At 37.8% G+C, this 14,972-nt stretch overlaps 1 protein-coding gene and 1 long non-coding RNA gene across 4 annotated transcripts; one reads left to right on the top strand and one right to left on the bottom strand.

Annotated features, from left to right (window-relative positions):
• Positions 1-3,150: 3,150 nt before the first annotated feature.
• LOC103721952 (CBL-interacting serine/threonine-protein kinase 14) lies at positions 3,151-4,940 on the top strand. The gene has a single exon (XM_008812346.6). It carries the CDS (start codon positions 3,414-3,416, stop codon positions 4,839-4,841), a length of 1,428 nt encoding a protein of 475 aa, XP_008810568.2. The 5' UTR covers positions 3,151-3,413; the 3' UTR covers positions 4,842-4,940.
• Positions 4,941-7,600: 2,660 nt separating this feature from the next.
• Positions 7,601-13,819, bottom strand: LOC148702805 (uncharacterized). Of its 3 annotated transcripts, none has more exons than XR_015968378.2 (3): positions 13,531-13,819; positions 8,688-11,633; positions 7,601-8,029 (listed from the first exon to the last, which is right to left on the bottom strand). It is a non-coding gene; the product is annotated as an uncharacterized LOC148702805 (long non-coding RNA). The 3 variants fall into 3 exon arrangements; XR_015968379.2 differs by having other exon boundaries at positions 8,749-11,633; XR_015968377.2 differs by having other exon boundaries at positions 7,601-11,633.
• Positions 13,820-14,972: the final 1,153 nt, after the last annotated feature.

Here is a 14,972-nt window from a genome sequence, read left to right as displayed (position 1 = left end):
GTCGTTAATGACGACCTCGTTTGCTCGCACGTGGCCTTTTTTTTGTTACCAATCATTCTATGTCATTAAATGACTAATATGATCAGGATAATATATCAAAGTTGCATTTCGTAGAGGGGATGGTTTTTGGAGTGTCATCCTCCTACTATAGACAGGATAGTCTATTCCATCGAATAAATGACTTTAGGGGGCGTTTGGTAACCCCAACAAGATCACCACGGTGATCTGAATACTAGGGTGATTTGATTCCCAGTGATCTAAGATCAATGTGTTTGGTAGGCCATGGTTCAGTGATTAAAAATCTCCGGATATTCATGAGTAACTTGTTTGCTATGGTACGGGGATCCAAAATTACTGACCACATAATACCACAAATACCCCTGATATATAATAGATGAATTTTTTATATGTTTTTAATTTCCATGAATTAAAAATGTAAACCAATATGCTAATTTTTATAATAGCTCCATAATTTTGTCACATATTCTACTTTTAGTAGCTCTTATCATATATTTATTAATCATATAAAATATATAATAATAAAATATTAATATATTTATCAATATATTAATTATTAATATATTCTATAAAAATATATTTATTACTCCTATAAATTATTAATCTTATAAAAATATGTTATTTTTCATTATAGAATTAATATTTTTATTTTTACTTATAATAGATTTTTTAAGACAAATAATTATTTTGATTAGAAAAATAAGGTAAATTGGAGTAATATAGTAATATATTAAATATTTTCATTATATAAATATAAAATATAATAATATATTTCTACTATAATTTAAAATTATCCTTCAATAATAATAGCATAATAATATGAATAGTAATATATTATAATATAATTTATATTATAATATAATTTATATTATTAATATAATATATAATATCAATATAATATTATATATATATAACATTGATATAATATATTGATGGTATATTGATATATCAATTTTTTTGCTAACTTGAGGGATATTTTTGTCTTTAACTTTCAACCCAAGATCACTGCCCTAGGGTGATCTTAAATTTCCGACCTCAAAGATGGGTATTCCATCACCGAGTTGGGGGGTGATTTGAGGAGTGGGGGTAATTTAAGATCACCGTTATGTAGGATCACCGTGGTGCAACCAAACGCGGTGATCTCATCACCTCCACCCACATCATCCTTGATCCTGAGACGATCACCCCATACCAAACGCCCCCTTATGGTATTATCCAGAAGGAGAGGTGGAGAAATAGGTGAGTGCATTAATTTTTGCAATTATTTGAGTTTTATCGTAGCTATAGAATTGCACTCTCTCTTCCTACTATGTTTAAAGAGCGGAAATGGACAAAATTGTAATTGAGAGAGATGGGTTCTCCTATTCCATAAAATAATTCCATTCCATCATTTTGGGGAAATAGAAATATTTGAATATTTGGCCTTATTTGAATCAGACTATTATATTCTCTTTTGGGTGTTTGGCGGGATAACCTCTGACTTAAATGGATAAAACCTCACTTATCTGATCTATCCTAAAAGGACGGTTCATAAAGTAATATTTGATTGTCTAAACATCATATTGATTTGCTAAACATTATAATGGCCAATAAGACTTTCAGACTATGACCTTGCATAATTATGATGTTTTATGTAATCTATGCTTTTGTATAAATCTAAACCATCTAAATACTAGAATACATCACCTTCGACTATACACCCGTGAAACATATTGTAAAGTAAAATATCTAAATCACCTAGGAACAAAATAAACAACTAGAATATTTTGAGTAATAGAAACTATGTTACAGTTAATTGCAATTTAATAAAGATTAAATGGATTTTTTGGTAAATGTTCTCCCTTAATTTTCTACCTAAAATAAGGTTTTTTTTGCTAGACCACCTAAAATAAGGTTTTACTAACATAAACGAACTTGTAACAAGTGAAAGTTCTATGAAATGCATTCTTGATCAGAATCAACCTTCAAGCATTAGATGTTGTAAAATTATCCTAAATATAGAGGTGGCAAAAATTAATTTGACTTAAAAAACCCAACTCGACTTGATCTTGTTTAGATCGAGTTTGTGTCAAGAGTTTTTAGTTAGGATCCAATTAGGGTCAAAAAATTTTATCTTAATTTCAAATGGGTTAAATATGCGTCAAAGTTTATACTCAACTTGAGTCATGAGAATAGAATTCTATTTGGATTGAAATAGCTTAGAATTGATAGAGTCATAGTCCTAGATAAAAAAAACTTTTGAGTAATTAATCTTTTTTAATACTATTTTTTAATTTTGAAATTAATCGATAAAATTGTAAATATTGGACTTGATAGGTTAGCATACTGTTAATATTGGAATTGATGATAAATTAGGTTAGAGTTAAATGGATGACCCAAAATAATATGTAAGCGAGTATGGATCAAGTGGTCTCGACCCAATATCAGGCCAAGTCCAGTATGGGTCAAGATTTATTATATTGGTATCCTTGCATGACCTATTGACCCGACCCAAATTTAATCCAACCCCATCCTCTGCTATCCCCACTTAAATATATACCTCAATTTGTATTGATACTTGGGGAGATAACAAAAATTTAAGATTAACTTCAAAGATAAAAATGATCTTCGATAATTTTCTTTTGCCTCTCTCAATCTCTCTCTCACAGCCTATGAACTTGATCTGCAGATATAGATATGCATGCTAAATAAAACAATCTTTGTCCATCATTTTCCACCAAATTGCAAATGATGGTTGGACAATAAGTTTTGATTACATTAAGCTTAAATTGATTTCTATTTCAATTTATGATTTTCAAATTGATACATTTAGCTCGTATTTGGCTCTCTTCAAGCTTAAAGCAATGATGAATAAATTAAGCTTGATCTCAATTTTCAACTTCAAAAAATCAGATCTGATCAGTTTCTCTTTTTTTTTTTTTTCCTGCCTGTGTCTCTTTCTATTCTCAACCACGCACACCCAATTAAGGCCTCGCAACCGTTGTAACTTTGCCACCGGTAAGCCACGTGGGTGGGCCAGATATATTGTTTTTCCAACCCCTTCACTCGTCCGTCCGTTTGCCGCGCTCCTTGCATCCTTATCCATTTGCTCGAAAGACGAGCCCACAATTTTTCCCGTCTCATTCCATGGATACCATTTAAGATAGAAAATCCGTAGGTAACAACACACCGGTGCCCCCGCATATATTTAAATCTCCACGGCCCCTTCCCACCTAAATCCAGTTGGACTTCCCTCCTAAATTGGCAAAAAATTCCTATTCGTCAGCACCCAGAGGGAGTGAACTTTTTCTTTTCCAAAACAATCGACGCTTTTCCTTTAGAATAGGAACTGGAAGCAGAAATCGGCGAAGAGAAGAAGAAAGAGAGAAGAAAAGGTTCAGAAATCAGCCACACCGATGCCGGTCTCCGGCGGCTGCGTCCCGCCGGACGGCGGCGGCGAAGCGCCTCCGTCGGCTGCGAAGGTCCTCTTCGGGAAGTACGAGGTGGGCCGCCTTCTCGGCTGTGGCGCCTTCGCCAGGGTCTACCACGCCCGCACTGCCGGCACCGGCCAGAGCGTAGCCATCAAGTGCATCAGCAAGCATAAAGTCCTCCGCGGCGGCCTCGCCGGCAACGTCCGCCGTGAGATTGCCGCCATGCGCCGCCTCCGTCACCCGCACATCGTCCGGCTCTACGAGGTCCTCGCCTCCCGCACCAAGATCTACTTCGTCCTCGAGTTAGCCAAGGGAGGCGAGCTCTTCGCCCGCATCTCCGCGCACGGCCGTCTCCCCGAGGACGCCGCCCGCCGCCTCTTCCAACAGCTCGTCTCCGCCGTCGCCTTCTGCCACGCCCGCGGCGTCTTCCACCGCGACCTTAAGCCGGAGAACCTCCTTCTCGACGACCAGGGCGACCTTAAGGTCTCCGATTTCGGCCTCAGCGCCGTCGTCTCCACCGCCAACGGCGACCGCCTCTTCCAGACCCTCTGCGGCACGCCGGCATACGTCGCGCCGGAGATCCTCTCCAAGAGGGGCTACGACGGCGCCAAGGTCGATATTTGGTCCTGCGGCGTCATCCTCTTCGTCCTCGCCGCTGGCTATCTCCCCTTCAACGATCCCAATTTGATGAACCTCTACCGCAAGATCTACCGCGGCGATTTCCGATGCCCCCGGTGGATCTCGCCGGAGCTCCGGCGACTCCTCGGCCGCCTCCTGGACACGAACCCCGAGACCCGGCTCACCGTCGAGGGCATCGTGGCCGACCCCTGGTTCCGGACGGGGCTCGAGGAGGACCGGTTCTTGGCCATGACGCGGTTCCGCGAGGACATCGACGCGCGAATCTCAAAGAGGGGCCAGCTGCCGGCCGCGTGGACGGAGGAGGGCGGCGAGGAGGAGCGGGAGCTTAACGCGTTCGATATTATATCCTTTTCGACCGGGTTCGACCTCTCCGGGCTCTTCGATGCGGCGGCGGATCGGGAGCGGTTCGTGTCGGGCCAGCCGCCGGAGGTGATTCTGGGCCGCGTCGAGGAGGTGGGCAGGGCGGAGGAGCTGGTGGTGCGGCGGAGGAAGGGGAAGCCGGGCGGCGGCGGTGGCGGGGCGGCGGTTGAGGATCGGACCGGGAATATGGTGGTTTGGGTCGAAGTGTACCGGCTGAACCGCGAGTTGGTGTTGGTCGAGGTCGAGATCGGGCGCGAGGGGGAAGGAAACTGGGAGTTCTGGAGGGAGAAGCTCGGACCGGGTCTGAAGTGTGGGTCGGTTAGTGAACCGCAGACTCCTGTTTCGTGTTCGTCGGGTTGGTCGTCGGACCGGGTTTCTTCGATTGACTCGTGGGACGAAACCGATTCGAATTAGCTCGCCGGGGGTTTTAATTCCGGCAGTGAGTATTAATTTAACAAGTATGTACGTATGTATGTATGTTTACTGTTGTATGTATAGAATTACAATTTTTTTTTTGGCTTTTTATGGAATAAGAGGTACTAATGTTCCCCGGGTAACTTTATTTAGAGTTGTTTTTGTTACCCTGTAGACAGAGATAAGCAGAGTTGGTGACAATTCTAAAATTAAAGTTTTTCTTATTAGTTTGGCTTCTTTCAAGCCGTTATAGATGTTTGAGCTTTATTATCTTAACAAGTTTTTTTTTTCAACATTAATATTAGTATTTATAATGTTTTATTTTTTGATTTTGTAGGATGTATTCGTATCAGAATGGTACGATGTTTCTGTTCTACCAAAAAAATGCTAAAAGGAAGTAATCTTTTCTATTGTTTTATTTTTTTTTTCCTTTTTGCAAAGATTTTCGGATTCAATTTTGCCTATAATCATCTTCTAATACACAGGCGAGCTACCCTGTCCTATGTATCTCATTTTATATGAATTTTAAAATTTGACATGTATTTTCATAACCTTTTAAGGAATTAACATCTTGCTCGTGAGTGGACATGTTATATTTTGGCTAAATGGTGAAAAAAAAGTACTTACAAGATGCATGTTTTATGTATTGTAAGAGGAATAATGCAACCTGCAGAAAATAATTTTGTGCATAAAATACGGTTGAATATTAAGGTGTCAGGCCAGCATTATTTGAGCCAAAAAAACATTTTATATATAGTAACTATGATGAAAGCCTTCTTCCATATGTCCTCTATCGTTCTGCAACTTTGGATTTCTCCGTTGCCAATAATGTTTTTAGAGGGGCTAACTTTGCTGTACATCTGGAGTTGGTTTTGTTGTTATAAACTGCTTGTATGGAATTTTCTTGATCTCATTGGGATCGTTCAAAGATATTCTTCTCTTATATCTATACATGTACAGAGACACACGCAAGAACTAACTATGATCCTGAAAGCACTGTAGCAGAAAAATACCGAAAGTTAAACTAGAGTATTAAAAAAAAAGGTTTTTTTTACATGAGCACCCTTCTAAATATTGAATTTTGCATGAATAACCTTCCAAAATTGATATTTGCATGTATACCTTCATAAAACTCTGTTATTGTACAAATGTCCGTAATATAACAGTTGTTCCAACGGTATTAAGAAAAATCATATTTATATTAATTAAAAATAAAATAAATTTTAAAATTATGCTATTGTTCTTATCTTCTTTTCTTTCTATCGCGATCTATTTGTATGTCCATCCATTAAGGATATTTTAGTCATTTTAATTTGAAACCGTTATTTTTTTAACATCGTTAGATAGTATGAGTACATATGCAAAAAGAAAAATAAAAAAAAGAGTAGAATGGCGAAATAAGTATTTTACGAGGGAATACATACAAATATCAATTTTGGAAGGGTATTCATGCAAAATCTAATATGTATGAGGGTATTCATGCAAAAAAACCTAAAAACAACGTGGATCTGGTCCAACTCTCACATTGGGCCTTGGTCTAGGATATGGGTAACGCTAGTAGCAGATTTTCTATAACAAGGTTGAAGGAAATAAAAATAAAAATTTTACCTAGGACTCTTTTTTCTTGTAAAACCTAGGTCATAGCACTGTGGATATAGGCATGAATTACAAGGCCACCAGCATACATTCTGACTGTAGAGATTTCCTGCAACTGGCGTTAGAGGATTTTTGTTGGATCCTAGCAGATAGGTCCACCTGAGCCCTACTTATTGATATAGCCAATGATTTGCAACGGAAATTATCCTTCAAGATGGGAAGCAATCATTTGCTCTCCTGCTGCAGGGGCTCACTAATTGGAGCTTCGTATGCTCAAAAATTTCTTTGGGTGATGAAAAAGGCTTTGTTAAAAATATTTCGTAGGTAAATGACTTAAAATTTGAAGCACAGGTCCCGTGTCCAGATTGAATCCGAAAGCCACGAGCCATTACCAAAATCCTCTGGTGCAAACAAGGCTATCTTCCACACGCATGCTTGAAAGTTTCTATTTAGTCTTTAAACCTGCCATGTGTGATGCAATCATCAGGTAGACAAAGGTATGTTCTAATGCAGCACGGATGGCAGATTCAAGAAAAGCACCAAAACCTTCATGTGGATCTAGGACGTTGTCTTGTCCTTCAACTAGAAAGAAAGGTTCCACCCCATCCCGTTAGTGCTTAATTTGCTTCTGATTCTATCATTTCAGTGCACCACCAAAAAGCCATTTAGATGGCCTACCAGGTTCAATTTATGATAGTCTTTTCAGACTCTCTCCTCACCATTCATGTTCGCACCAAATCCCCCCAACCCAATTTCGTTAAGAAGTTTCTCTTAGCGTGCATCCTCATTCTCAAATCTCAAGAAACCTCAGCTAAAAAGGTTCATGGGATGCACCTTTGAAACCAATTGGTGAGCCTAGTTCGAGATAGGCGTGCTAATGAATCTAAGGTTTTAGCCAGTGCTGGCATAGTAACATGGATAGAAGAGGTTTGGTTCGAGTGGGTGCATGTTGGTGTGGTGTCAAAGATGAGTGGTTTGGGACACTTCAAAAAGATAGCCATCCTTGCAACCAAACTATAGTAGTTGGAGATTGGTATGCAGCTACTTATACGTAAAAATTTGTACATGTTCATGGGTGAACAATGCTAAGACACTACTAGCTGCATGACCACCCTGCTGCGGCTTGCGGCTTGGTCATATACACATGCATGTAAGACTGGTTACCCCAAACAAATATGAAAATTTAAAAAAAAAAAAAGAAATCAAATAAGTTTTGTTTCTTAGAGAATTGCCCCAAACTCTCTGCTCATCAATAATTTCAAGGAAGAAAGTGAGTGCTGACCCCTCCAAGACTAACAGGAAGCAGTTCTCTACTGTTAAGCAAAAGACCGACCAACAACTCGAGAGAAAAGCAGCAGCATCTGCGTTTCCACTCGTTTTTATTTTTTCCACGGAAGTCGCGATCATGGTGGGGCCTTCACAATCCAATTACTGGACGCAATCTTCAATGTTTTGAATGCCGAGATGGGTCTGTGGATTACATCAGGCGTGCCATCGCAGCAAGAGTCGAGGAATTCAGGTTGTGGGACAGTGCAGTTCATGCATCTAATGGCAACCACTTCCGCTTTAAGGCAAAAGGTGACAGATTCTCTCTGAAAAAAAGCGACAGATTCTTAATTATTTAGTTCAAAGCTGACACCAAAAAACTTCTGAAAAAAAATGATGCTTTCCGTGAAGGAGAAAAAAAAGACAGAACGATACGCACGTATTTGTATTAGAACCAGTTTACTCGATATAAATATGAGTTAACCACAAAGAATATCGGCATCAGCCATAGGTTGGACAAAAGGTGATGAAGCTCGGATCACATAAATAGGGTATCATTTTGAAATTGTATGATTCACGACCCCGATCACCCAAATATGAGCTTCTACTCTATTGCATATTAATCAGAAAGTAGTTTGTATACATTTATCGAATATCTTCTAGAGTAAATCCATGTTACTTTTGAAAAAGCATTTGGCCCTAAAAAATCCATGCATCAACCAGGGTCAAAATTCTATCGTAGACTATATAATTTGAAAAACCAAACTCTTGATTTCGATCTTGAAATCTTAAAATATTTATAGATCATATATAGCTTAATTAGATGTTTCTAAACTATAAATCAAATAAAAAATTATACCAAACCTTTTAAATTATCCATTATGTAGGGTAAAAAACCTTTAAAACATATGATTTCTTGTTTCGAGCAATCTAAACATCATAGATCATTATCAACGGTGTGAATTTTGATTTTGATAAGTATACCATTGATTTTTATTCGGAAGCATTTGAGGCCAAACATTCTCAAAAGCAATTATAGATTTACTCTTATTTCCTTCTGGGAAGAGCAGGTGCATTGAAAACTCCCAAATCCAGCTTGCTCGTTTACCAATTACTTCCATTGATGAAAATGCATTACCGGTTGAAGGAAGAACAGAATGGAAGGCAGGAAGGGAAAGGGGATAGAGAAAACGAACAAAAAGAAAAATGAAAAGAATAGACAGTTGAGTGACAGCTGAGAGGATAAGGAAACTTCAAGAAAGTTTGATGAAAGACCTTTTCATTAAGCTACTTGCATGATGTCAGAACACTAATATACCCTAAGAAATTTCCTCGTGCTCTCTTAGGCATTGCTTTATCTGCTTTTAGGAGGCTATTTATACCTTTAAGTGATGTGACCTAGCTTTTGATAGAAAATAAAAATAAAGAAAAAGAGAATTATGAAGTAATTCTTTAAGGTTACAAGCATTCAGCGCATGCAATGCACTTGACAGCAGGGAAAAAAAGGTATAGTTTCAGCCTCTGGATTTCCACATAATTGATCCATAACAAGCATTCTTGTCAGAGTAAATTATATCAGCCCTCCAAATATCACAGATAACAGTTGATCCAGAACCCTCAAATACACAGAATTCAATTGAAAATGATAATACAACCATCTCAAACGGGCATTGTTTGCAGTTTTCCAGTCTTGGTTGGTTACCTGCTCTAGTCACTAATCATAAATTAAGTAAACATCCTTTTCCTGATTTAAAAGATCTTTCAGGTTATCTTCATATAGATGAGCTTTTTATTTAAGAAGACTTATTTGTTCATAACACTTCTCATTTGAAGCCGGATTCCCTTTTAAATGTTCATTTTGATAACATATCCTTAATTAGAAAAAATCGGGAGTAGGACCACTTGAAAAATTCATGAATAAGAGCTATTTTAGATGGTTTAGACATGTGTTATAAAAGCCAAGAGCCACCATTGGGAAGGAAGGAGTCCTTGATGAATTAGAAGACATCAGAAAGATGCAAATTTTGATATAGCCTGAAAAGACAAGAACAGCTTTTCATTTTGGAGGACTTTGCTCATATTGAAAAGGGGCATGTAATCCTTAAATGAAAGGAAATAGCAAAGAAGCATTCATTAACCAATTGATGCTGTTAGGAAAAAGCCATGAAATGACGGGCCAGAATTGTCAGTAATGGTGATTGATTGTTCTATGAGCTAATAACATCTTATAGAGTTTAACAGAATGACACCTTCTATAGTTTAACAGAATGATCTCCTCTCAGTAGTCAGCGACAACAGCATTTAAGAAAACTCTTAACAGATATTTACCAGCTGTTGGCAAGATCACCGCGAGTGTTCTGAAAGCAGAGCATGAAGATAAGGTTTGACTGTATAGGTCAGGCAAACCAAGCAAAGTGAGTGAAAGAAGATGATAAACCTTAATACAGGCATCAAATAAATGAAGACAACAAATACAGGTCCATAGGGCAAGCACAGAGAGTCAGAGACAATATAATATGTAAAATGAGAACAGAAAATGCAGAAGGAAAGAAAAGACACTTAATTTTGAGCTAATTCAAGCAGCTAAACAAGTAATTTCCTGTCACAGAGCCATCAAACAATATCCAAAGAAGCAGAGATGATAAACCTTCTAGTGAGACCAGGCAAATAAGAAAGAAGAGATCTCTCTAATACCATTTTACTCTTGGAAAACTTCTAGCTTTAATATGACATTACAAATAACACAAAAATTCAAGAGTGGAAGAAAGCAAGTAAACACATAGATTCCAGTCATCACGTCAGTATTACATGGATATATTATTTCTTCATTGTGTGGTTTGCTGAAGCACAAATCCTGTAACTTCCGTCAGAATTTTTTAATGGCGCATAATCACTACATGTCGGTGAATGGTTACTTACTAGAATTTAGCTGGTTAAAAGAAGTGGAATATGAAGAGAACCAAACACCAACCAAGACTATGCAGAAGACCAAAAGCAATCAAGATCTCATCTGCAAATAGATCCATAACAGACATCTTCTTCCGTAACATATGTTAAATATTGCAAGAGTGTTGATAATAGAATAGGCTATCCACGTACTCAGAAAACATATAAAATGACATATTCAATATAAGATTATGAAGTCTAACTTTGATGTGAAAAAGATAAATGCTCAAAAAAATGACAGCAAAAACGGGAGGTGCTATGTCTTACAGTTCTGGAAGGACATGGCTTGACCATCCATTGACCTACTATACTAGCAAAAGATGCTTTCCTTATTGAAGCATCCCATCTAAATCCTCGTATTCATGACAAGCCCTGTTCCAGCCACATGCTTGTCATAGAAGGGGGTTTAAGGGGGCAAGTCCCTAAAACTTCCATACAACCATAGAGATGGAAAGACGAAGGGTTTCCTTATTTTCAAATTATTTGTGCTGTGATCTATCATATGATCCAGTGTGGATAACTGTTCCCAAAAATGGCAGCAAAAATGGAAGGTGCTAAGTCTTAAAGATCTGAAAGGACATGGCTTGGACATCCAGTGTGGGGCATACACGACTAATACGGTTGTGATGCAAACTAGGCTTGGGTCTAATATACCACTTGTCCCAAACTCACAACCCAAAAAGCTTAAGATATTGGATGGAGGATCGTCCTAGGCTTATAAACTCATATGGCACCCTTTTCTCAGCCGGTATAGGACCATAAAAGACAACATGACATGCAATCATCAACTCACTCTTTCTTTTTGAGAGTGATAGCATAAAAGGGGGAGAAAATGACCTGCCTGCCTTCTCATGTGGCAATACCAAGTTCCTTGCACCTTATGACTAGAGACTGGAAATCAATCTCCCGATACTCAATGTCTTTGTCCTGCTGCAAGCACATTGTGTAGGCTACGAGCTTCTGATGATCAATATCTTCAGGCTTCTGTGAGAGCCCACAACGAAACTATCAGTTATGACAGTACAGTTCATGCCAATATACCAGGATTCAAAAGAATGTTAACCTTATTTTGAGAAAATAATGTTTTCTTAAAATGTTTAGGATGCATGGCTTTGAAACATAGCTGATTCAATGCATAAGACATTTGAAAAACAGCTCCAAAGTCCAATCTAACTTTGTTTTTTTTCTGAGGTGATGCCCAAGGGATGGGCAATAAGTAAAAAAGAAGTACACTAACCAAAACAACCATTTGCAAACAGGATCTTTTATTGCTCTCTTTTACTTTATATATTTATTTTAAAAAAATGAAGTATATAATGAATCGTCCAAAAAAGAAAGCCCCTTCAATTGAAGAAATGATGCCAAATCATGGCAGTTGTTCCACTTACTCCGAGAAAAAGACTTGAAAATCTAATTACTTGTCCTTAGATGTCCTGGAGATATTGGCATGCTCAGCCCAACAACCATGCCAAACAAACCCCAGCATATCTACTAATTGGGGCCAGTTTTGCCCTGTCAATAGGTGAAAGAAACTGTATGAGGAATTGTTGGGCTTGAATGGCATAAGTTGTCGATATTATGATTATAGAGTGTATAGGGATTGCATGCATCAATGTTTTAAAAGTAGGACATATAGATATATGTTAGAATGTAATCAAGGTTACTATATATCTTTAGGATGACATCATTTCATTTAATGTATTTAGTCATGGATGATGATGAGGAGGACAACAGCATCTAGTTCCACCACATAGCCATGCATTTTGCATGGATTCTGACAGGTATCATCTGTAACAGGTTGAAGATAACTTAAACAAATACAAACTTATTTTGTTGTTCATATTGATTTGGTAGGCCAAAAATCTTTGATGTTCCATTTTGGATGAACCATGCTGTGCTCTGGCTGTGGGTTCGGACATCCAATAAGTTTAGGTTGTCTCTCATAGGATATAACACCCCGTGACTTTATAATCCATCATCCTGAAATCAATATCAATGATGCTATTGCATCACCACCATATCGAGACTCTTGGCAACCACAAGAATTCTACAATACTTTTCCATCCAAGCCGTGCATACACACAGACCCTTACAAAAACTAAAACGAAAAACGAAATCTCACTAGTTATCAGCAGAGATAGTTTCACAAATGAGACTGGAAATTTTGGAAACGACTAGGAACAAAGACAGGATCAGAACCAGATCCTAGTGTGGATTTTGGAGCAACCACCTAGATAAGATCATTCTAAAATTTGATGGCAGTTCTTCTGGCCTCAAACCTCAAACATCAATATATTTCTAACCTAATTAATCATTCTAGGATTAATTAGGTTAATCGTAGGATTAATCCAGGTAGAAGAGAAGAATATGGCCAAAGTAGATGCACGAGGTTGTTTGGAATGAAAAATGGATTAGAGAATTCGCATCCCTAATTAGCAGTTTTCCTCTGTATAATCAGTCAACTTGTAGAACATGGACAACAAAAAACAAAACAAAATCTATTAAGCAAAATGAAACGTAACTGCTAATCTAGCTGAAAACTTTAAATCATTTTTTTTAAAAAAAAACAACCTTAAACAATAAGCCAAAATTAACTTCATTCAACAATAAACAACAGTACAAGAACCACCAAATCAAAAATGGCATGCCAGCGCTGCTTCTCCAAACTTATACAACAGCCTCTATAAAACAATATAATAGTCATGGTAAAAAAACATAATTCAGAGCCATGCCAATCACTAAAAATTAACTTGAAGCTGAAATGGGTATCAAAGAAGAAACGAACTAAATGCCACGCTAAAAATGAACCGAAAGAGACCAATGTAGATGATTACGCTAACAAACAAGCACCATTTGCACAAAGATCGAATTTTTAAGCAACCTTTCGATGATACGCAAGAAAATAAACAAAGGCGAGGAACTTGGATGCGTCATTCCGTTCTCGCCGAGGTCGTGGCGGTACTCCTAGGGTTCCTCTCTTCGTGGCGTCGTCCACCGTGCGCTTCAGGGCCACTCTCCCCGGCACCAAGGCGGTTCTCGGAGATCGTACGGTAGATCGGGTTCCCTCTGGAATGCTTTTTCTCGCCCTCCCTGTCTCTCGCCGTGTCAAAGATTTGACCTTTGTTGAAGTTTTCGTCGATTCGGTGCTATTTCAAGGAGCTGCATCAACTCTCGTGACCCCCCCCCCCCCCCCCAAAAAAAAAAAGGGACAAGCATTGTCGATACTCGCGAGAAAAAATAATTTGTGCACCATTCTTTTGTAATCGGACAAGATATCATGATAAAGACGCGTTAATGCAGAAAAATCTCAGGAGGACTGAGCAATTCCAGCACACTATCCATTTCTCATATCGGTTATTAGCTCTAACAATTTTTAATGCCGAGTTGCCTAAACCCAGTCCACTTAAGGGGTACACAAAATACAGCATGGTATTCAATTAGGACAAGCTAACGTTCTTGCATCATCTAATCATGATTTAGTGATTTATTTCAAAAAAATGATTTAGAAATCCGTGTGAGCTTCTTGATTACTTGTATCAATCAAATCCAATACCTTTGCCTTGTTTTTAGAATAGTTTTTTAAGCTGAAGTTAAATGAAATAATCAAAATTATAATTTAAATTAGAATATTAGCAATGTTGTCAAATAATAATAATAATCATGATGCTAACAAATAGCATGTGAAATGTGCATGACTAGAATCATCTTGCCCGAAAGAATGAGATGCACATGGCTAGTTTTATAAGCAGCAATACTTCCATCGCATGAGAAGTACAATGTATCTAAATAGGATAAATATATGACGAACATATCTAATTACACCATTTAATATGACATATGAACAATATTGATCTCATTGCATGTGTTGCACAAGGTTAGGGTATGTGGCATATGTCCAATGATTGACTTGTATAGTGACTTTAATTAGATATATATATTTAGTTTATTCTCATCGAGTGGTTTGTTGGAGGGAAGGTTGTTACTAAAATCATAGCAAATTTATCTATGTTCAACTTAAATTCTCTTTTAGTTGACTAAAATATATAGCTTTACATTACTTAGATAATAAATTGGTAGCCTAAATACTAATTTCATCTTTTTCATAATTTATATTGTTACTCAAGGAGAAATTTAAATAAATATTTCCTAATATTCAAAGAAAAAAGAGGAAAGAGAAACATTTGGCAAATTGAAGTAAAAAAAGCCAGATAGATGCACAAGTATACCCTCATCGCATATTTTTATAGGTCAAAATATCAACTCAAGACTAATACCAGATGAGTTCACCTTGCTACTATTAGTCTTATACTACATATGAAGGTT

This window comes from Phoenix dactylifera, chromosome 8 (assembly GCF_051530095.1).
Source record: "Phoenix dactylifera cultivar Ajwa chromosome 8, Ajwa_hap1_PhDact_Kaust_v1.1, whole genome shotgun sequence".
Classification (NCBI taxonomy): Eukaryota; Viridiplantae; Streptophyta; class Magnoliopsida; order Arecales; family Arecaceae; genus Phoenix; species Phoenix dactylifera.
The sequence above is the reverse complement of the archived record's forward strand: the minus strand, read 5'-3'. Positions and strand labels throughout refer to the sequence as shown.